Source organism: Protopterus annectens, chromosome 5.part1 (assembly GCF_019279795.1).
Source record: "Protopterus annectens isolate FY-2018-M chromosome 5.part1, PAN1.0, whole genome shotgun sequence".
Taxonomy (NCBI): Eukaryota; Metazoa; Chordata; order Ceratodontiformes; family Protopteridae; genus Protopterus; species Protopterus annectens.
Window position 1 is genome coordinate 601,453,282 of NC_056736.1, and position 25,023 is coordinate 601,478,304.

The 25,023-nt window shown below is 44.0% G+C and overlaps 1 protein-coding gene across 1 annotated transcript in view; it reads left to right on the plus strand.

Annotated features, from left to right (window-relative positions):
- LOC122803239 (breast cancer type 2 susceptibility protein homolog) overlaps positions 1 to 25,023 on the plus strand; it is a 675,913-nt gene that overhangs the window by 258,060 nt on the left and 392,830 nt on the right. The window contains exon 6 of the mRNA XM_044072837.1: positions 18,804 to 18,951. Coding sequence (XP_043928772.1) covers positions 18,804 to 18,951 — 148 coding nt within the window. The remainder of the gene's footprint in view (positions 1 to 18,803; positions 18,952 to 25,023) is intronic.

Sequence of the window (25,023 nt, forward strand, 5' to 3'; positions counted from 1 at the left end):
CAAAGTGCTCTCACAAAATTTGATATATGGACCAGCACTCGCTATGTGTATTTTGCTTTGGACATCACCATTTACAAGAAGACTGTTTCATTTATCATTCTTTTAAAATATATATATATATATATATATATATATATATATATATATATGTGTGTCTCTCTCTCTCCTGTGTGTGTGTGTGTATGTGTGTGGTGACTTATGTCTTCCTGCTGTGGACATGGCAGATAAAGGCAAGGAAAAGGAGAAAACCCCTGCAGGGTTTAAGAGATTTGCAAAGTGCTCTCACAAAATTTAATATATGGACCAGCACTTGCTATGTGTATTTTGCTTTGGACATCACCATTTACAAGAAGACTGTTTCATTTATCATTCTTTTAGCCATTGGACAGTAGTGGAGCACAAAAATAAATCAATTTTAAAGGGATACCCTCTTCCTTCGGTGAGGCTGTTTTTGGGTCACTGTCTAGAGATCCTACCAGATATAAATCTAAATCCTCCAAATCAAGTCTAGCTTCCTCAGCTTCTTCCAAATCTTTGGAAGGGAAAAAGCGAAGCTGTTCTGTGCAAATACCTATGTCAGCACCAACTATTAAGTCTAAGTTGTCGGTTGCACCTAGTTCGTTGGAGCCTACAGCTCAGCAGATAATACCGACAATTTCCTTATCACCACCTTCAGAAAAAACAATGCTTTCCACACCGTTTTCATTGGTGCTGACTAAAGAACTTATAACAGTGCCTAGGTCCAGGTATTTCCCTTTCCATCAATCCCTTTCCAGATAGACTCCTTCCTGGACTGTCCTTCTGCGAAATCCTCCCATTCTTTCAGAAGCTTCACTGAGGAAGAGTTGTGAAGAGTGGTGAGGAAGATACTCTGGGTACAAGGAGTCCCTGGAACCTCTAGGCCTCCTACCCTGTTGGGTCAGGATCCTTCTGCTTCCACCTCTCCAAGCACCTTTCCTTCTCTGGCGTCTGCGGTAGGTTCAGAGTCCTCGGTTCTGAGTTGTCCAGCACTGACTGCCTTGGTCCTGAAGTTGTTTTCTTCATCAGCACCAGTTGTGTCTCTTGAGTTCTCCAGCTCACTTGGAACCAGAGACCCTACCAGAGCTGTACCTGTCCTGTCTGTTGCAAGGAGTTTGAGTCGATCCAAGTTTTTTCAGAGTTGTCTCTTCTCCTCGAGCCTCACAGCAGATCAGCTGGGCTCCAGCTTCTGCCTCAGGAGGGATCTGCCCCACTCTGGGGGAAACTGCAGTGCCGAGCTGTGTTCTTCCGAGCCCATACTCCCTCCCTACCATGAGTGGATCAGGTTTTGAGGCAAAGGAGAGGGCCTTGTCCCAAGACACCAGTTGGTTCTACCCCCCCCCCCCTCAGGACAACCTTCTTAGTCACTCCTTACACGAGATCCTCATTCACTTCCTCCAGCTGGACAGTGGGTGCCATGGCCTCAGGGAATGCCACGTTTGGGAAGATATTCTTCCTATGCCTCCCCCAGAGATTCCCACTGAGGATGTTCCTTGGAAGAGGAAGTGTAAGAGGAAACGCATTGATTTCCCCTGAAGAATCATACATTGAAGAGACAGATTTTAAGGAGGGCAATGGATATCCATGATCACCTCCTGAAGATGTCTCCCTTTGGAGACATCCTGGAAATTTTGAAACAGAGAGGTGGCTGGCAGCCCAGCAATCCTTTGTCAGTGAAATCTATGTACATGCAGGCTTTTGGCACCTGAACATCTACCTCCTGGATGACCCCACCTGCTTTTGAGCTCATTGAGTTGATCTCTCAGCAGACATGGAAGGCCCCGACTCTGTTGAGCCAATGCCCCGTTGACCAGATAAAATTATAACTGCACCCTTAGACAGGTGCTATAGTTGTGGCAGCAGCCACCAAAAAAGAACTGGCAGATGAAAGTTCCATTATTTATCCTCCTAATAGGGAGTCCAAGATGACTGATAGGATAGAGAAGCAAATTTATGCTTCTTCGACCTTTAGCTTACGGTCTTTGAATTACCCGGCACATTTTACAAGGTTGCAGAGAGATCTGATTAAAGAACTTTTGGATACCCTCTCAGGAGCCATTTTTTGACAAGGTTCGTGACTCTAACTTGTCCCATTTCCAATTTGTCCTAGAGTCACATTTTTCAGGCAGCCAAAGAGATGACAAGAGCCATGAGTTCAAGTGTAACCTTAAGGGTGCATGCCTAGATGTTTGTGTGACTTCGCGGAACCCTTCAAGTCTACATTCATCATTGCTGCCTTTGATGGCACTTCCTTGTTTGGGCCCAAAATTAACGACTCACTAGGTGTGAGAAAGATGGAAAAAGTTTTTCTGCAGTGGGCATGCATTTTTCCACTCTTCATAGACTTTTTCTAGGAACCACTGCATTGGTGTAAAAATGTGGGTCGAGAAGTTCCAAGGGTCCTTACCTGAAACATAGTGAGAGCTCCCCCAGGGGCAGACTGAGCTCCAAAGGAAGACACCACCCTTGGAGCAGAAGGGGTCTGTGGAACCAAGGATGTTCTTCATGTTTCACTGTTGCAGTCGTCACACTTGGGTTATCTGCCTGCAGGTAGCCCTCAGTCGGCTCGAATACCAGAGTCATGGGATTTCTGCATCAGATGCTTTCTCCTCTTCCATGTCGTCAGGGGTTTAAAACATGCAGCCAGCGTCACTACATCAGCTTTTTTTGCCACGCGGGAGCCCGAAGCAGAAGCAGTTTGTAAGTATTGGTCGGCCGCTACCTGAAATTTTCATTGTTCAAGTTTCAAACCTGAAGTCTTATAAAGCTAAGTACCATGTTGGGGATCCTTTTTTCTTGCTCTAACCGATGTCAGGAAAAGTTAACAGTTGTCTTGCCTGTGGAAAGCAAATACCTCACAGAGATTTTCATTCTTACTGCATCACCTGTTTAGTCCCAGATCACGATGTTCCTTGCTGTCAGTTTTGTGCCTTGTTTAGCGCCCGAACTATTAGTCGTCGGGCTTTGTCGTTAAATTTTTTCGCTCTAGTTCTCTGTATTCTGAAATGGCTTTGATAAGCCATTCAACTACCGATCTTCCGAAAAAAATATAAGGATAAAGACAGAGACAGACTGCATAGGTCCAAAAGTGCAGACGACACTTCCGTTAAGCTAGTTGCCAGTCTGCCGGTACTCGGTGAGGTGCTTTCGCAGCCCCTGATACCCGCTACTACAGATTCGCAGGCCTCTGCTGAGACCCATTTGGAGTCCGGTATGCCGCAAGATGCTTCTTCAGCTGTGGAACCTGTGGATGTCTCTAACTTGGATGGGTCCTGAGCCGTTGTGCAGGCACCGGTTTCTGAGGATGTATTCTGATTTTCCGTTGTTTGTATTAAACCGTCTACTTTGTTTCTGACTAAAACTACAGAGTTTCTTAGGCTCAGAGTTCGCACTACGCCTAGAAAACAGACGACCAAAGCGCATGCCCAAGCTCCCATGCCACAGAAAGAAATGCTTAAAATCACTGAAGACTTTATAACTTTAATTAGGGGAAACCAGCCTTCCCCTCTAAAAGACAAAGGATTGATTTTCCTTCTGATTCTACAGACCATGAGTCCGATCCCTCTGATTACCAAAACATTCCCTTATCCACCTATGAGGATTCCTATGCAGAGGATTCCATTCCCTCTGCCTCCCCTCCAGAGGACTTTTCTTTTGGTGAAACCTTGCATACCTTTAGAAAGCATTTCTGCTCGGAATGCCAGGACTACCCACAGTCCAAAAAGAGACTCGGAGAATTTTTAGACTTGCCTCAGCATAGGCCTCTAGCTATACCCCCTGTCCTGGATATTGTAGATGATGTCTTCATGGAATCCAGTCTTACTCCAGATACTTTACCACCAGCTCCTAGAAAGCCTGATGGGTACTAAAGAGTACCTGACTCGCACATATTTCGATTTAAGAATCCCACTGCGGATCCAGAGACCATTTCACAGGGACCTAAAGGTATTAAGGCTACTACAGCCAAAATCCCTACCCCTTCAGACAGGGATTCTTGAGCTTTAGACTGGATAAGAAGGTATATACCTCTGCAACTCTTGCCATAAGGGCTTTAAATTGCCAGTTTCACATGTTGAAGTACCAGCAGCATATTATGGAACTAATTAAACAGAAAATGTTGTTGCTTCCATATTGTGCAGAAAATAAATATTTACAAGAGTTAATGCATTCTGCAAACCAAGTTCGTAAACTTACCTTACAGTGTGGTTTTGATGCCTTAGAAGCATCTTTTGCAGGGCTGCTTTCACTGGGTCTGTTCTGAGAAGGCATGCTTGGCTGAAGGAACAAATCTTGCCATACCATGTCAAAGCAAAATTACTAGATGCTCCATTAAACCAGGAACGTTTGTTTGGCACAAAAGCAGAAGTTGTTCTTAAAAAGATGGAGGAAAAAGCTAAATCTATGCAAACTGTTAAGATTTCTTACAGGTACAGCCACCTAAATTCAGCAGGCATTGGCCTTCTAAAAACTGGTCCTTTCCAGTCCCTCCCAGGCCTTCTCAGTCCAAACCCAGGGGCAACAGACCAACAAGACTACAGTCTCAGGGTATGCAGAGTTCTAAGCAATGGAGTGCTCCCACCTCAAAAAACAGGGAGTGGTAAGCTCACCCCTTATGGAAAAAGTTCACAATGACTTGTCTATCATCCTTCCCAGCCATGGCCAAGTACTTGCGCCCCTAGGAGGAAAACTCAGCCTGCATGCAAAAAAATGGATGCCCATTACCCAGGACTGATGGGTCCTAAACATTGTATCCCAGGGGTACAGATTCTACTTACTTTCACTGCCAACCCCAAGCAGGTTGCCAGACCTTCCTCCAAACCAGTGAGCAGAGGCTCAAAAGCAAGTACTTTCTCTTCTCAGTATCAGAGCTATTCAACCAGTTCCAACAGAGCAAAGGGAACAGGGTTTCTACTCCAGACTGTTCCTGGTGCCCAGAAAAGAGAGCTTTTGAGACCACCAGGAAGGTGTTGAGAATGGAGAGATCCAGGGCAGGGTGCTTTCCTGGATCTCTCCATTCTCAACACCTTCCTGGTGGTCTCAAAATTCAAAATGCTTGCACTACAACAGCTGCTTCCTGTGCTAGCCAAGGACTCCTGGCTAGTTACCCTAGACTTAAAAGAAGCTTATCTGCACATCCCCATAAGGGAATCTTGCAGGAAATATCTATGTTTCAGGGCAGGCTCTATGTACTTTTAGTTCTCTGCACTTCCCTTTGGCTTATCTACTGCATCTAGGGTATTCGCAAAGTGCCTGGCTCCAGCTATTGTATACTGCAGGCAGAGAAATATTCAAATGTAACCATACTTGGTCGATTGTCTGATTCAGGCAGACAGTCAGGAATTGCTGCTTTAGCACCTGGTATTTATAAAGAGACTTCTAACTTCTCTGGGGCACACCATCAACGAAAAGAAATCACATCTGGTGCCCAGCCAAAAGATTGTATTCCTGGGAGCAAGCTTGAACACAACTTCCCAGATGATATTCCTCACTCCAGAAAAGCAGGTTCATTTGACAAACTACTTCAAACTAATGGCCACCAAAACTCAGCTATTTGCAAGAAAAATAACGCAAGCCCTAGGGTTCCTGGCCTCATGCATTCTACTAATTCCATATGCAAGACTGCATATGAGGAAACTTCAATAGTACTTAAAAAGTCTCTGGTGTCAACATTCTCATGACTTGGAAACACTGATTCCTATCCTATCATTCCTTGTCTAAGGGCGGAGTTCCTTTGGTGGGAAGAGGCTTGCAACCACATCAAGGGACCTCTTTTCACTCAACCCCTCGCCTCCCAAACCCTGACAGCAGTCGCATCAGACTATGCATGGGGGACTCACATGGCATGCAAATGCATTCAAGGCAAATGGAGCCCAGGACAATTCACCTGCATATCAATCAAAAAGCAATGTTAGCTGTAGAGAATGCTCTGACAGCCTTCAAATATCTTATCCTTCCAGGACAACTCTTGATAAAGGCAGACAACACCACAGTTATGAGGTACATAAACAGGCAAGGGGGAAATCATTCCTACCCACTCTGCAGGTTAGCCATGGCCCTGTGGAACACAGCCTTGAGCAACCAAGTGCACCTGAAAGCTCAATTCCTGCCAGGGAAACAAAATTCACTAGCAGACGACTTCAGCAGAAATCTACTGGACTCACACGAGTGGAAACTGGAACCCAGCTCATTCAAACTTCTAATCAACAGGTGGGGGACACCAGAGGTGGACCTCTTTGCCTCCCCTCAAAACTATCAATTGAGCAAATTTCACACCCGAAACCCCCCACAGCCAAGCATGGCAAGTGGATGCCCTATCCTTTACATGGTGCCTTTCCCCCTCAGCCCCGCCTCTCAAAAGTACTAAAGTTCAAGCAGGACAGACCAAGAACAATCCTTATTGCACCAGACTGGTCACGCCAGCACTGGTAACCACTCCTACGCAGTCTGACAGCAGTGCCACCCTGGCACCTACATCAGAACCCCTCCCTGCTGTCCCATAAGGAGGGACAGATATTGCATCCTCAGCTGCAAACACTGAACCTTGCAGCCTGGCTTATTCCCAGAACACACCACCAGCAACCCTCAGCAAACAGGTGCTGGACATCATCCTTGAGGCCAGAAGGCCTAGTACTAGGAAATCCTATTCAGAAAAGTGGAAAAGATAGTGTTCTTTGAGGCAGTCTCTAGGAAAGGACACAGCCATGCCCCCCTTACCTCAAATCCTAGATTACCTAGCAGAGCTGCTCCGCAAAGGCCTATCCTTCTCATCAATTAAGATTCATGCCTCTGCTATCTCAGCTCATTACAATACTGAGCCACCTCTCTTTTCTCACCCTCTGATCAAACAGCTCCTGAGAGGAGCTAACAATTTAAGACCCCCAAGGAGAGTACCCACCCCTGCCTGGCACCTTAGCTTTGTACTAGAGAAGCTCACTCTTCCCTGTTTTGAACCTTTTGCTACATTAGAGTTAAAATTCCTCTCTTGAAAAACAGCCTTACTTCTAGCCATCACTTCAGCAAGAAGAGTGTCTGATCTACAGGCACTAATGGCTGTGGAACCCTTCGTTATTTTCCATGCTGACAGGGTCTCCCTCAGGACTAACCCATCATTTATGCCCAAGGGGGGTATCCAGTGTGGCTTTAAACCAATCCATCAATTTACCAACCTTTTTCCCTAATCCTCAGAATAAAGGAGAGAGGATCCTGAACTCCTTGGACATGCACAGACAGCTCAGGTTCTACCTTGACAGGACTAAGCCTTTCAGAAAATCTGACCAGTTGCTAGTCAGCTTTGCTACAGGGCAAAGGGCAAGGCCTTTTCAAACAAACTATTTCCAAATGGATAGCACACTGCATCCATTTCTGCTACAAGCACCATGGAAAACCTACCCCACAGGGGATCAGAATTCATTCCACTAGGGCTACCTCAACTTCTCCAGCATTTCTCAGGGGAGTCCCTACCAGGGTCATCCTGGAAGCTGCAACCTGGAGTTCTGTGCACACCTTCACCAAGCATTACCACTTACCTGTCTTTTCTAAATCCAGAGCTGGACTTGTCACAGCAGTCGTATAAGGCATGCTACCCAGCCCTAATACTACTTGACTGCCTCCATCCTTCCTCAGCTTTGGGAATCAACCCAAGTGTGATGACTGCAACAGTGAAACATGAAGAACATAGTATAGTTGTGTACACTTACCATAAAGGTAGATGTTAGAGTGTATTCACTGTTGCAGTCCTGGTTACCCTCCCTCCAGCCCCCCTGACTTTTCTAGACTTTCTATCCCTTTTTTGGCCATATCTTATGGCTATGGTATTTACTTTTTACTGGAGGTGTTCCACACCTTGTAATTGCTTCCTATTTTGGGGGCTCCTGACATCTGGGGCAAGAAAAACTGATGTAATGGCGTCGACTGCATGTTTTATACCCCTGATGACTTGGCATCATGGAAGAGGCAACAGCATCCGACGCAGAAATCCCAAGACTCTGGTATTCGGGCTGACTGGCCGACTGAAGGCTACCTGCAGGCAGATAACCCAAGTGTGATGACTGCAACAGTGAATACACTCAAACATCTACATTTATGGTAAGTGTACACAACTGTACTTTTCTGAGACTTGTTCTTTGGTAAACCTTTCCAGCACTCCTGAAAAAAGGCTCGAGTGCCCTCCTCTGGAAGACGGTCAGGATTTTTTTTCCCTGCACCAGAGAGGCTGCCTAGAGATAACTTTCGACAAATGGATGCAGGGAATTATATCCAGAGGTGGTGGTATTCCCTTTTCACTAACCCCATGCTCTTACAAAAGAATCCTGGATGTTCCACCCAATCAAAAGGAGCAAGCAGTGCTAGAAATTCAAAAGCTGATAGAAAGGTCCCCCCCAGAGTAGATAGGATCCGGAATTTGCTCAAGTTTATTTTTAGTGCCAGAAAAGACAGGGGACTGGTGACCTATACTAGATGTCTGCAAACTGAACAAATCCATTTGTCAAACCAAATTCCGGATGGTCACAGTTCAGTCCATTCTTTCGTTTTTGGAAAAAGACGACTTAGATGTGCTCCATAGACCTCCAGGATGTGTACTATCGCATAAAAATGCACAGGCGATCCAGGAGGTTCTTATGGTTCTGACTCGGGGCCAGTAACTACTAGTTCAGAGTGCTGCCCTTTGGTCTCACTACAACCCCCAGGGTGTTCACCAAATGCATGGCAGTATTAGCAGCTCACTTGAGACTGCACGGATTCAGTGTGTTTCCATATCTAGACGACTGGCTTGTCACTGTCACGACCAGACATCAGTTTGTAGAAGCCAGACAAAAAGTTCTTCAAATGTGCTCCTGTTTGGGAGTAACTGTCAACGACAAAACAAATGTCACCTAGAGCCAACCCAAGTCCTAGAATTCATAGTTGCCATTGTAAACTGAAGTACCATCATATCCTTTCTTCCTCCGCAAAGATTATGGATAATTCAGAGACTAGTTTCAAGCATAATTAGCAAGAACTAAGTGCCAGCCAAACTAGTTCTCTGAGCATTGGGCTCCATGGCAGCATCAGTAACTCTTGTACCCCTGGCCAGATACCATATGTGAATTCTACAGTGGTTGCTTGCAGCCCAATGGTCTATATTTTTTCCATCCCATGTCCACACCAGTTTCCATCACCAACATTTACAAGAAAGATCTAACATGGTGGACTCGCATTCTGGGGAAGTCCAGTGTGACAGCAGACAAGTTAAGTAGGTCAGTTCTTCTACCTCACGAGTGGTCCCTCAATCAGTGGGTGTCTGAGAGAATTTTTCGGCCATGGGTCCAGTCTTCCTGCAATCTATTTGCCTCTCTCCTAAACAACAAATGCAGCAGCTCTTTTGCCCTAATGCCCTCCAATGGGAGCAGCCCCAAGGGAATGCTCTTCACATTTGCCCCTCCCCCCGGTCTCCTTTACACCTTTCCACCAATACGTTTGATTACCAAATTTCTACATAAAGCCATCAGATTGAAGAGCAGACTCATCCTCATAGCCCCCTTTTGGCCTCGACAGATTTGATTCTCCTTCCTTTAGCCTCACCTAATCAAACAACCTTGGATACTGGATCCAGTTCCAGATCTCCTGTCCCACCCGACAGACATGGTCCATCCTGACATTCACAGTCTCAAGCTGACAACTTGGTATCTCCACTTCCAATAGTAGTCGGACAATGTATTCTTTCTTCTGTTCGACGCATACTACTATTGTCTCATAAGCCTTCCACACAAAAAGTATAGTCGAGTAAATGGAAGAAGTTTGTATATTGGGCTGTGCAGAACGACACTGAACCATTTTCAGCCCCAATTCATGAAATCCTCAAGTTCTTGGCATTGCTTTTTGATAGTGGGGCCTCTGCCTCCACCATCAAAGTTCAACTAGCAGCCATCTCCATCTTCCATATTGGCTTCCGAGACTCTTCTCTTTCTTGAAGGATGCTCTTCTATTATGACCTCCCTTCAAAAACCCTACTCCACCATGGGACTTCAACTTTGGTATAATAAGCAATCACCCAACAACTGTTTGAACCTGCCCATACTTGTGGAGAATTTCAGAGATTCAAGCCCTATCATCGAAACCTCCATATCTAGTCTTTCATGAGAACAGGGTTTCACTCAGAACCAACCCTTAGTTTCTTCCAAAAGTGGTCTCTGAGAACATCATCAGTCAGTGTTTTAACTTGCCAGTTTTCTTCCCCAACTATTCTAATAAAGGAGAGTATTGTTTACATTCTTTGGATGTACATACATTTGCATTTCTACCTACTCAGGGCAAAAGACTTCAGAAAAATCAGACCAGCTTTTTCTGTCCTTCTCACATATCAAATTGGGACAAGCTGTATCCAAAGCCACTTTAGCAAAATGGCTGACTAACTGCATTTCCTTTACATATTCCAAATCCGGTGTTACTCTTTCAAAACTCCCAAAGACTCATTCGACAAGAGCTTGTAGCTACATCAGCTGTTTTACAGACTAGAGCATCCATGGACAACATATGTGCAGCAGCAGCAGGATGGTCTAAGCCCCATATCTTTATTACTCATTACAAATTGGATCTGTTCTCCGGGGTAAGAGCATCATTTGTCTCGGTGGTGCTTAGGAATATCTTTCTGTAGTCCGCCCATGAAGTAAGGTAGCTGGGGACTTTGTCCCATCTGTTGAGGATAACATGAAAACTGACAGCTTCAGATAAAGAAGTTATGTACGTTCCATCTGAGTTGTCTGTTTTCATGTATCCTCAGCTCCCATCCTCCAACCCTCTACCTAATTCTTTTGGAAGAACAGGTAATTTTTATCTTATCACAGTCTGGCTGATTATTTTAAATAGTGACTGACCCAAAGTCCTAGTTGGAAATATAAATTCTCTCACCTTCTCTTCTGCTTATTCTGTCAGCAAACTCGATCTGAGGTAAAGAACCAGTTGCATTATTCGCAAAGTGGGAACTTGTGAGTTTTTGGTGCCCACAAGCTGTAGCAAGTGGCCGAGTCAGTTCTGAGGCGAGGTTCAAATGACAAATTCACCAAAGTAACAGGAATAGGCAAGCAAAAACAGAGGGTAATGCTACTCAGTTCTAGAAGTCTAAATCTGAAAATGCACTCATTCGAGGCACTCCTTAAAATGGAGAACTTCGATATCTGTGCAGTGACTGAGACCTGGTTCAAGGCTCTAGAGAGCACCCCTGCATTACCAGGCTATAACTCAAGCCACACTTTTCAGCCATCTAACCTGGACTAGAACACCAAAGGCAGAGGTGTGTCCATATTCATTAAGGATATCCACACCTCCAGGCTAGTTGCGCAGCATAATGCATCCAAGGTTATCCAAGTGCAACTAACTCTGGGCAAAACTGCAATCCAAATTGTAGCTTGCTACAGATCCCCCACCGTGCCCCAGGATTCCCACTCCTCTTTTCTTGATATACTGGACAATATTAGGGTTCAACCAAACACCCTAATAATGGGCGATTTCAGCTACCCCACCATTAACTGGGAAAACTACTCGCGTACCAACTCCTTCGCTCAGCGCTTTCTGGAATTCATAAATTCCAATGCCCTGGATCAACTTATCCACACCCTCCTCCAGGAGCAACAATATCCTAGACCTAGTCATTACCAATATGAGTGACAGGTGTTCCACACCTGTAGTCAACTCCTTGTTGGTCAGATCCGACCATAAGCTGATCACCCCAGATATCCGTATCCTGCCCCCACCCACCATTAAGGAAACCACGGTAAAAAAATTCTCCAAAGCCAACTTCATGCTTCTTTAGACAGAAGCGGCGAACTTCATGACACGCATGCATATCGACAATACAGTTACAACTGCTGAATCCTACACAAATGCACTGTATAAGCACTTACAGAAGTGCATGGATCGTGCTATCCCAAACAGAACCAAGATGCTATCCTCCAAAAAAAGGAAGCCAATCTGGTGGTCCCCTGCCATAAACAAACTACAACAGAAGGAAGAAACTGCTGCAAAAGAAAGTAAAATCTCATGAGTGGAGGAGCTCCCTGGTCAGCATCAGTAAGAAGCTGAGATTCCTTTTCCTCCAAAGCTAGCTATGAAAAAAAAATTGCCACTGATTCTAAGGGAAAACACAAAGCATTCTATAGCTATATCAAGAATCTCAATGGCAATACCCAGATCTGCTCTGAGTTACAGCACAAAGGCACGAAAATTTCAAAACCAACTGATATTGCCAGCATCCTGGCAGATAGGTTCATTGCTAACTTTACCCCCCTTTCAACCCCTAAAGGGCCATACCTATACAGGAAGAATGCAAAAGCTGCACACACTAAAACCAAAAACAGAGCATCCATGGGACCGGACAGCATCCCAGGCTGCATTTTACATGAACATGAGAACGAACTGGCTCCCCACCTAAGCACCTTGTTCAATCATAGTCTCACATCAGGCTTTGTGCCCACTGAGTGGCGCACAGCAACAGTTATCCCACTCCACAAAGGGGGAGCCACCACTGATCATGGGAAATATCGCCCTATTAGCCTGACGAGCCTGGTCTGCAAGGCCATGGAATGTATCATCATGGAACTCATAAACAGACATTGGTAACCTCCAAACTCTGGACCCCACCCAGTTCGGGTTTGTGAAAGGCAGATCATACCTTCTGAACCTGATCGACTTTGAGGCAGTCACCAAAGCCGTAGACAAGAGTAAGGTGGTTCACACAGCCTATCTTGACCTCGCCAAGGCTTTCAACACCATCCCCCATTCTGGAATTATAGCTAAACTCACTAAACTAGGTATAAATCCCTACGTCACAAGCTGGGTTGCCAACTGGCTCACTGACAGAACCCACACTGTAGAAGTTGCAGACTCCAAATCTGACTTCAAACCAGTGACAAGTGGAGTACCACAGGGTTCAGTCATGGGACTTCTACTGTTTGGTATCTACACCTCTGAAGTGCAGGCTAACACAGAAGGCCTCTGGCTAACGAAGTTCGCAGATGACTGCAAACTAGGAGCCATAGTCAAGTCCCCAAATTATGTGGACATCCTACAGAAGGGCCTCACAGAGACAGATGCCTGTTGTCAGAGGCATGGCCTCAAGCTCAATGCCAAAATGTGTATTGTCATCCCTTTTGGTAAAAACTCTGTACCCATGAACTGCTACATAAACTTCAGTCTCCTTAACGCCGAATGTGTGATAAGAGACCTAGGGAACCGGGTGGACAGTAGTCTCTCCTTTGATAATCACATTGCCACAGTAGTCAGGAAATACTTCTATGTGGCATACCTCATCACAAAAGGGTTCTCATCCAGGAAAAAAGAGGTCCTTGTTCCCCTCTACTCTGCACTCTTTAGACCCATTATATAGAGTACAATGCCCCTTTTGGAATGTACCTCACAAGATGGCTGCAGCAGCTGGAAAGGCTACAGAAGTACCTCCCAAAGAGGATTACTGACCTCAAACAGATGCCATACACTGACCATCTCAAAAAACTCCAGCTTTACTCTGTAGCATATCGCCTACTCCGAGGAGATCTCTGCCTAACATATAAAGCTATGTTAAACCCAGAGCTGTTGGACACGCTACACCTAAATAAATCCCAATCCCTCCAAGCTACACGCTCTAGGGACCTAAACCTTGTCACACCAATAAACAGGACATGCTGGAGGGATAGATTCCTGTCCCGGAGACTTCCTATACTCTGGAACAAACTACCCATCTATGTCAAGCAAAGTTCCTCATTAGCACTCTTCAAGAAAAATCTTGATGAGTGGATGGGAAATAGATCCCGGGGATCACTTCTGTAGCTCTGCTCAACAGGGGCACAGGAAATTAACTTTCTCTGGTGGCGTTAGCCAGGGAACCTTGTTGGTTAGGCTTACTTACGCCCTTGGGCCGATAGCCTAGTACCTACCTATGAACCTATGACATAAGTTGGACAAAGGAGTACAAGTGCTGATGAATAAAAAGTACAAAAAATGAATAGAGATTTAAGTGATTATAAAAAGGATTTCTATGAGAATACAATTCCTTATAAGACTTAAATCTGAAAAACAGCAGTGAAATGGCCAGTCACACAGAAATGGCATTAAATAGTAGCCAATAAAATATTTTATCCCAGCACGTCAGAGGGCACTAGACAACTTGGTATTCAGAGCCTAGCAAACAAGAGAAATGGCATTCAAACAGGTTGTATATGTACAGAAATTAAGTTGGAAGCAGGGCTGGTGCTATCACTTTGGGGGCCCCCACCAAGTTTCATTAAATTAATTTAATTTTTTTATTAATTTAATCTATCTTCCTTCTGTAAACTGTCATTCATAAGGTTCAAGCCTAAGTATTGAAATTTTGTGCAGTGATATGCACATTCTTCTGTGTTGATCTATATGACAGTAAAGTTTACTTTGCTTTGAGAATTTAGAGGGACTGACATGTTAAAGTATTGCAAAATAGGGGGAATCTCTCAGAAAAAGAGCAACTGAAGAATGCTAAACAGAAAATAAGGAATTACCTCAATGTGCAGAGTTTAGAAAGATTGCTGTTAAGCAGCTGTTTTTTTTTTTCTAGAGAAAGAAATAGGAGGGTCTTAAATGAAAGACCAGCACTGGTAAAATTTTTAATAGAATCTAGATCAGAAGCTGCCATTAAAAAAGGAATATTTAGTAGAACGTATAAAATATTGCATTGTAATTAGAAGACTCAATCAGAGGTGCTTAGAAAGGATTGGGAAGAAAGACTGGATGAGCAATTCACAAAGAGATAACGGGGGGGGGGGGGCATATATGTATATCTCCCAAATATGAAACAAAGTCTAGAAGATTTAGGAACTTTGCCTGCAAGTGTTTACATAGGTATTTTTACACCCTACATAAGACTCCAAAGATTTTTTCCTCAGGTGGATAGCAAATGTTTGAGGTGTGACAGGCACGGGGGAGGTAGTAGCTGGGAACATATTTTTGGGAGTGCAATGAGCTGGCAGTGACTCAATAGCTCAGTCTGTTAAATGCCTTGTACACAGTACATTTTTCCACACACAGTCCTGGGTTCAAATCAAATCCAGTGGTGTGTAGCACTAAATTTGTTGGGAGGTTGGCTTAATGGTTAAGGTGTTTACTTTAGGAGACACAAGGTGCAGGGTTTGATTCTCACATAGGGTAGTTGGCTAGGATTAACATGTCCCGCAAGAGCAGTTAGACTAGAAATAATCTATGAATCTGTCAATGAACGTATGAACCCTGAGGACCTCTCTGCTGGCGATGCTGGGTGAACGGATTGGATTGACTGGGAGATGATTTTTTTGAGCTGTGATACAGAACTGGAATTGCCTAGACATAGTAAAGCCTTGCTGAGTCTAATTATGGTAACTGCCAAGACATCAATTACTAGAAAATGGAAATCAAAAGTCTAGACCAACTTTACCAGAAGTAGTGAATGTAATAACAGAGATAAAACAGCTGGAATTGGGATCTTTAGAAAAGGGAAGGAGCAAACTACATAGGAAATGAATGGGAATTGTTGAAACAATATATGCAGAAAAGGAATTAGGTTTAAGAGGCAGGATTTGAATGAGCCATATAATGCTTAACTGACAATGACTGGATAAATTATAAGTCATGTATAATGTTTACAACTACAGCCGTTTCAATGGTGTCTGCGATGTATAATGTTTGCAGCTAAAGTAGTGTCAATGTTTATTTTTCATTGATATAAATGTAAGATTGCCTGTCATACGTGATAATTTAATAAAGATGTTTATCGGAGGGGGGGGGGGCCTGTCACTATACTTGGTATGCTACAAGACTACCAACAGGTGATCTGTGTCTGGCAAACAAGGCATCCTCTGACCAAATAAGTGACAGATTTACTGTACACCAGCAAGTCAAATGGCATCAGAAATACTCGGTCAAGGGATCTAAACCTCTTCAGCAGCATCAACAGAATGGTGTGGAATGACAGGTTTATCTCACAGAGAATACTACTGCTCTGGAAAAAAAAAACTCCCTATACACGTAAAACAAAGCTCCTCCCTGTCCATGTTCAAGTACATCTTGGACCTATAGATGGGAAATGGAACACTTACCCCAGGACTGCTTCCTGCGCTACAAATTCACAGAAGCAGCTCCTAAATGCTTTATTCCATGTATGGGTCACCTCATATCATCTATGGTATGATCCCATTTATTCTTACTAAGGGTAATATGCAGTTATCGACTATAGGATGGTTAAGGCAAATTTAACACCGAATGGGTTAGGTTAATTCAAGCACAAAAGGGGAAACTGGCTAGGCTTAAAATGGCCTGCAAGGGCAGCTAGCCTAGTACTTATCTATGAATCTATATTTTTTACACACCCTGTATGCAATAACCATAACCTCAATGTTCACTTTCTTACACCATTCAGTTACCACCAAATCTCTGCTCTCATTCAAAATATTTACATTAATGCTAATTTAACTATATCATCCTTTCCATTTTTATGCACCCTTCTTACTTCCAGCCTTTATTCATATTTTAGTATTCCTTTAACTTGCCCTTACTACAATTGATTTTTCATAATTTTCTCTGGTGTCCTGCCCAAATTTCCCCTAGTCGGTATGAATACCACCTCGGGTTTCCCCTGTAAAGAGAACACTACCCAAATTGGGCTAACCAAATCAGGAATGAGAAGAGAAAATAAATCTCTAAATGGTGAGTTCTAACATCCACATTGCAGAGGTAGACACCAGTGTCAAGTTCCATAGGGCACCATAGGGTACCACTCTCTTAAATAGGCATAGTTTTATTGGGCTGTAGGCGTTTGTAAAGGGTTCTTCATTATTTTTAGTAACTGATATTTTCATAGGTGCTATGTTATCTGGGTCCTTCTGTGAAGAAAAAGGCCTGTTCTGATAATGACAACCAAATCCTGGCACAGACGGGTCATGGCATTAGTGGTAAACTTTGGCAATGTGATAGCCACATCGCCATCCCATCCTATTCCACAGACACAGCCCCTATGCATCCAGCCCCACAAACCCAGGATGGCATTTCTGAACAGGAAGATGTCAACACATTCACCCTGTGAGTGACATCACCAGTATATCAGCGCTTCTTGGTTGCTGCCAGATCCACTGAGTGAAATGGAGACCTCAGGGGTCCATGTGCCAGGCCAAACACACCATGGGTACCGCCTATCCCAGGCAGTGAGTCTCCATTGAGGAGACCCAAAAAACAGACAGGTACTAATATATGCATAGCTGAACTGATAAGAATGGTACGTGGTCTATATGATGCCCTGAGGGATTGCAGGGCCCTGATGTACCACATTATGGACATGTGGTGCTGGGGCATTTGCAAGCAGCAGGCATCCCTGTGCAGCAACACATCACAGCCAATACACTTCTTGTGATCAGGCTACCTCTTACTCTAATAGGGAGACCCACTATGAGAGGGGGAGGATAAGGACCCATAACATCACCACCTTCCAGTGTGAAAAGTTCTATGGGGTGATTTGGATGAACAATGTGGATGGAATATTTGTGTGGATATCAGCCGTAGTATGATCTACTGTTCATACTCCGAGCACTGCATCCTCTGTACGTGCTTTGGATCATGCCTGTGACTTCCTCAGGATAGGGGGTCATTACAACAGCTGTTTTCCAGGCTTCAGGAATATAACCATTAGAGAGTCAGATGAGCCAGATCTGACACTTAATCAAGCAACCTTGGATTAGGTATTTTTGGTTTTAGAGAGGGCTGAGCGAACTTCTTCCACTGTGTTCATTATCCTTTTTCAACTCCAGTGGCCTCAAGCCATTGTGCTGCATTAGCATTTAATGAGGACGAGACCAGTGCTTTGAAAAAGAATCCCCACTTAACTGAGCAGAATCTTTTGGATCAATACCTGTGGAAAACTTAAACCTCTTCAATCCACATGACACAACAGTCAGATAAGTTGTCCCACACTGTTGACTTCTACTTTCTTCTCAAACTCCTTCCTGGCTTTTTCGGTACCTTTCAGAGAGCTCTGCTGCTAACATCACATGGAAGTTATCTTCCTTTAATTTAAGGGGTTCCCTCACTGCTGTGTCCACCTGCAGCTTCTAGGTTTACCACCATTTCTAGTCATGACCACCATTTAACCAAAGCTGTTTTTTGCAACTTCAGTTATTTAAGCAATACTCCATGGCTGTGTTTGGGTAAATCCTGATACACACACACACACACTCATGGATTATTGCTATTGTACAATGACATTATTTAAGAAAGAAATTGCTTACCTTTCATAAATGTCTTTGTATAACAACGCTGTAGTGTTCCTCTGTGTTCTTACTTGTTTACTGATGTCCTTGCCTTGTCACTTAAAGTGAAAAAAGAAAAACACACAACTTTCCTCTGTAGCTGCAACCAAATCAGGTCCTTGTTTCACTGAAGTGGACCTGATGGACTGCAGCTTTCAGCTGACATCACAGCTTACAGGGAAGGCAATTTAATAACGTTTCAGTGGTACCGCGAAATGCGCGATACTGTCATGCAAATCAGTCTGCCAGAAGTGGGCAAGAAGGAAGGAGAAACCGGTGGCCACATTTGTGCAAGTTGACTTAACATTCTCAGTGGGGGGCCCTTGTGTGCGAGTTGATAACTGCTGTCTGCATGTTTCAAGCTTAGATGCCTGATTGATATCAGATGCTAACTACACAAAAATAGTAGTGTGAACAACTGATGCAAATAGTTAATTGCAACACTCATACTTAAATGTTTCATACTGCTGTAAGACATTTTCTTGAAATATTTGAATTGTGCTTTATTTTTAGTGGATGGAAAAGAAAGCAGATGGTATATATATTTTTCGTAATAGTCGAGCAGAAGAAAAAGAAGCACAGAAGCAAGAAGAAAGACAGCAGCAAAATATGGAAAAGCTTTTTGCTAAGATTCGAGCAGAGTTTGAACAAAAATCTGAAGGTTAGTAGTCTGTACTGAAACTCATAAAGACATGGGTTTTAAATATTAAATTTACCTTTTTTTTATTTCTCCAAATCTTTTGGGTTTTTAATACCATGACAGGAATGGACCCCATTCTTTAGTCAAAGTACGATTAAAGTTTATGAAATTAATATTTTTTTAATCTTTGATGTCAGCCAAGTGCTCTTCGCAGCACCTGCTATGTGCCCAGTAATGAAGACTTCTGCAATTTGTATGGAACTGTCTATCTTTTTTCCACATTGCTGTAGTTTCTGCTTGCAGATCCTGATATTTTATGACTTTGTGTGTCTGTGCGCAGGACACTGTAGTCGCTGGGTGTCTATTTCAATGATCAATGCTACTTTTGTCTTCTTTTCTTGGACCATTCTATCTGTTTTTCTAGCATCTAACTTTTGAACTGTTGGCAGTGGATTATCCCATGTGATGTAAATTTTATTTTCTATGCTGCTTTGTGGCTCATGTTTCCAGTGTTTTTCAGCCACTTCAGTACCATAATGTTTGCACAATCCCCAGCGCCAACAGTCTCGCCACATTATTATGCTTTTCAGTATACAGTCCTTCTGCCATTAGTAGGTCACAACCAGCAACATGGTGTGCCACTGTTTCCAATTTTGTTTTACAAAACCAACATTTGTACATTTCTCCCACATGTTCAATGGATTTTGTAAACCAACGTGTACGTAGCCCACTACTACTGCTGCCAGTATTAACCTTTCATCTCTTGGCTTGACTTCGACTCTCCTTAATAATTCCTGCGTTCATTCGTGATCAACATGAGGTTCTGCCAAAAGTTTTCTATACTTGCAACTATATTAATGCATTTTCCACATTTCTTGCCTTCTCATCTGGTCCTTCAGTTTATATTCTTTATTTTGTTTTTTGGCACATTCAGTTGCTGCCTGATTTTTATCAACTTGTGATTTGATTTCCATTTTTGCTTGATGCCAATATGCTTCTGCTAACCTAAGCAGGGAAGTTATCTTAGATTTATTCTCCTCATGTTTCAAAACTTTTAGTACATTTGGGTTTTGTGAGGCCAGCAGATGTGTGAAGTCCCACGATTGCAGATCTATACATGTAATCAATTTCAATTCAGAACGGTGGATATAGGTTCATAGATAGGTACTAGGCTATTGGCCCTAGGGCCTATATAAGCCTAGCCAAAAGGTACCCTGGCTTTCACCACCCAAGAAAATTATTTCCTGTGCCACTGTCGAGCAGAGCCACATAAGTGATCCCTGGAGTGAATTTCCTATCTCCCATCCAATCATCAAGATTTTTCTTGAAGAGTGCTAATGAGGAGCTTTGTTTGATATAGATAAGTAGTTTGTTCCAGAGTATGAGAAGTCTGTGGGACAGAAATCTATCCCTCCAGCATGTTCTTTTTATTGTGGTGACAAGATTTAGGTCCCTAGAGCGTGTAGCTCGGAGGGATTGGGATTTCTTTAAGTGGAGCATGTCCAAAAGCTCTGGGTTTGACATAGCTTTCTGTGTTAGGCAGAGATCGCCTCTGAGTAGGCGATATGCGACGGAGTAAAGCTGCAGTTTTTTGAGATGGTCTGCATAGGGCATCTGTTTGAGGCCGGCAATCCTCTTTGTCAGGTATTTCTGCGGCCTTTCCAGTTGTTGTAGATGTCTTGTGAGTTGCATACCAAAAGGGGCATTGTACTCTATAATGGGTCTAATGAGTGACGAGTAGAGGGGAACACTGACCTCTTTTTCTCCTGGATGAGAAACCTTTTATGATGAGGTGTGCCACGTAGAAGGATTTCCTGACTACTGTGGCGATGTGATTATCAAAGGAGAGACTACCGTCCACCTGTGTCCCAAGGTCTCTTATCACACTATCGGTGTTAAGTAGACTACCGCCTATGTGGTAGTTCATGGGTACAGAGTTTTTACCAAAAGGGATGACAATGCACTTTTTGGCATTGAGCTTGAGGCCATGGCTTTGACACCAGGCATCTGTCTCGGCGAGGCCCTTTTGTAGGATGTCCACATCTTTTGGAGTTTTGATTATGGCTCCTAGTTTGCAGTCATCTGCGAACTTCATTAGTCAAAGACCTTCTGTGTTAGCCAGTACTTCAGATAAGTAGATACCAAACAGGAGAGGACCCAGGACTGAATCCTGTGGTACTCCACTTGTCACTGGTCTGAAGTTGGATTTGGAGTCTGCTACTTTCACAGTGTGGGTTCTGTCATTGAGCCATTTGGCAACCCATCTTGTGACATAGGGATTTATACCTAGTTTAGTGCGTTCATCTATAATTCCAGAGTGGGGGATGGTGTTGAAAGCCTTGGCAAGATCTAGATAGGCTGTGTGAATCACCTTACCCTCATCTACTGCTTTGGTGACCGCTTCAAAGAAGTCTGTCAGGTTTAGGAGACATGATCTGCCTTTTACAAACCCGAACTGGGTGGGGTCCTGAGTTTGGAGATTGCCAATGTTATTGTTTGTAAGTTCCATGATGATACGTTCCATAGCCCTGCAGATCAGGCTTGTCAGGCTAATATGATGGTAGTTTCTGGGGTCTATGGTGGCTCCCCCTTTGTGGTGTGGGATAACCGTCGCTGTGCGCCATTAAGTGGGCACATAGCCTGAGGTGAGGCTATGATTGAACATGGTACTTAGGTGGGGTGCCAGTTTGTTCTGTAGTTCATGTAGAACACAGCCTGGGATGTTGTCAGGTCCCATGGATGCTGTATTCTTGGCTTTGGAGAGTGTTTTTTTTTTACCTGTGCAGCCGTGATTACAGGAACTTTGCATTCTTCTGATATAGAGATGGGCCTTTTAAGGGATGAGAGGGGAGTAAAGTTAGCACTGAACCGATCTGCCAGAATGTTGGCAACATCAGTTGGTTCTCTATATTTAGTGCCATTGTGCTGTAATTCAGAGCAGGTCTGAGTGTTGCCATTGAGATTCTTGACGTAGCTAGAGAATGCTTTGTGGTTGCCTTTAGAGTCAGTGGCGATTTTGTTTTCGTAACTAGCTTTGGAGGATTTTATGAGGGATCTCAGCTTCTTATTGAAGCTAACCAGGGAGTTCATGGGATTTTTGCAACAGTTTCTTTCTTCTGTTGTAGAGTTTGTTTATGGCAGGGGACCACCAGATTGGCTTCCTTTTTTTGGAGGATAGCATCTTGGATGTTCTTCATGTTTCACTGTTGCAGTCATTACATTTGGGTAATCCTGCTGGCAGGTTGCCCTCAGTCGGCCTGAATTCCAAAGTCCTGGGTCCTACGTCGGCTGCTGTCGCCCCTTCCCTGACGTCAGGTCGTCAGGGGTATTAAAGTAGCAGCCAATGTCATTTTCTTTAGTCTTTATTGCCGCTCAGTGCCCGAAGCAGAAGCAGTTCGCAAGTGCTGGTCGGCCGACTCCTGAGATTTTCGTGTTCGAGTTTCAGACCCGAAGTCTTCAATAAAGCTAAGTACCCCGTTGGGGAAACTTTTTTCTTGCTCCAGGCCGATGTCAGGAAACGTTAATAATTGTATTTCTTGTGGAAAGAAAATACCTCATAGGGACTTTCATTCTTACTGCATTCCTTGCCTAGGCCCTGATCACAACGTTTCTGGTTGTCGGTTTTGTGCTAGACTTAACCAACGCACTATTAAGCATCGGTATGATTTTGCTTTAAACTGTTTTGGATGCCAGTTTAATTATCCAGAAATGTCATCGGATAGCCATCAGACTACCGGAGTTCACAAAAAACGCAAAGAAAAGCAGAGAGAGAAACAACTGAGGTCCAAAACCGACGACAAAGCTTATCCTAAGCCAGTCGCCGGTTCTCAGTGAGAACTTTAGAGTCGTAGGCCGCTACCGACTCCCACATGGAGTCGGCTATGCCGCTGGAAACTCAAGGTATTGGAGCCTCGGACACTATTCCCTCAGATGGGTCTGGAGCCGCTGAGCAGGCACCGGCTTCTGAGGGTGTATTCAGACCTAAACATCTTTACATTAAACTGGCTTCAGGTTCAAAGGCAAAGACTAAAGCACCTTCTAAAGCAAAGAAACAAACTCAAGAGCCACGTGGACAGGCCTTTATGCCCAAAAAACAGATGCTCAAAATGGCCGAAGACTTGATTACCTTGATCAGGGATTCCCATCCCCCTCCTGATAAGAGGACTTGACAAGAGACCGACTATGAATCCTCAGATCAGGTTTCTATTTTTTCTGATTCCTCTTCTGATCAGGAATATTCTCTTCCCCCCATGAGGATTCTGATGCTGAAGAATCTATACCTTCAGCTTCTCCTCCAGAGGACTGTTCTTTTGGGAAAACCTTGCATACCATGAGGGAGCATTTCCACTGGGAGAGCCAAGATTTTTCAGAATCTAAAAAGAGGCTCAGGGATTTCCTTTTACTACCTCAACACAGGCCTCTAGCCATTCCACCTGTGTTAGACATTGTAGATGATGTGTTTTCGGAGTATAGTCTGACCCTTGACTCCTTATCTCAAGCTCCTGTTAAGCCTGACAGATATTACAGGGTTCCTGACTCTCATAAATTCCTTTTTAAAAACCCTGCTGCTGACCTAGAAACTATTTCACAGGGTCCCAAAGGAGTTGAGGCTTCCGCTGCAAAAAACCCTACCCCCTCTGACAGGGATTCTAGGGCACTGGATAGATGGGGAAAAAAGTTTACACATCTGCTACCTTGGCTATAAGGGCCTTAAACTGTCAGTTTCATATGCTCAAATATCAGCAACATGTCACGGCATTGCTTAAACAGAAAATGTTGTTAAACTCTGAATGTGCAGAAAACAAGGAAATGCAGGATGTATTGCATGCAGCTGAACACGTTGGAAAGCATACTTTGCAATGTGGTTTTGATTCTTTGGAGGCCTCCTGCAGGGCTGCAGTTACAGGTTCTGTAATTAGGAGGCATGCTTGGTTAAAGGAACAAAGTCTGCCTGATCATGTCAAAGTTAAATTATTAGATGCACCTTTACAGCATGATACTTTGTTTGGTGTTAAGGCAGAAGAAGTGTTAAAGAAAATGGAGGACAAAGCTAAATCTATGCAAACTGTCAAAGATTTTTTACAAGTGCAGCCACCTAGCTTTAGTAGACACTGACCTACAAATAATTGGTCCTTTCCTGTGTCAGACAGACCTCAGAGGGGCAGATCCAGACACCCTATAGGCAGATAGCAGGCGCAAGGTTCATACAGGTCAAAGCAATGGGGTGCTTCTACCTCCAAAGTTGGAGAAGACAAATCACAACCATACAGGAAACAGTCCCAATGACTTCCCCCTGCCTGCACCAAGCACTTATGTCCTGGCAGCACCCTTAGGGGGAAAATTAGCACATGTTCATCGTGTTTCACTGTTGCAGACATGACTGTAGGGTTCTCCCCTGCCGGCAGGCAGCCCTCGGTCGGCCAGAATCCCAAAGTCTGGGTCCGGCGTCGGCTGTTCAACAATGCTCCCTGACGTCAGAGCACCAGGAGTACAAAGCTGACAGCCGACGCCATCTTCTCCAGTCTTTCTTGCCGTGCGGTGATAGCAGTTCGCAAGTGCTGGTCGGCTGTCTCCTGACGATTTTTTCTGATAAACTTCAGTCTGAAGATTTTCTTCTCTACTCGAAGCTAAGTACCCCGTTGGGGGAAACTTTTTTCTTGCTCCTCTCCGATGTCAGAAAAAGTTAATAATTGTATTTCATGTTGGAAGCAAATACCTCATAAGGATTTTCATTCTTACTGTATTCCTTGATTAGGCCCTGACCACGACATAGCTAGTTGTCGGTTTTGTGCTAGATTCGATTATCGTGCAATTAAGCAAAGGTATGATTTTGCTTTTCATTACTTCGGTAGGCGCTTTAACTACAAAATGTTGTGGGATACGGTTCCGGCTACCGGAGTTCACAAACGTCGCAAGGATAAAGACAGGCCTCCGAGGTCCAAATCTGATGATAGCGCACAAGCGGAGCCAGCTTCAGGTTCGGCCATCGTCAGTGAGGTGCTTTTGCAGCCCCTGTCGTCGGCCATTTCAGAACCGATGGCCGAAATGGACTCTCATGAGGAGCCAACCAGGCCTTTAAATATTTCTATTGCA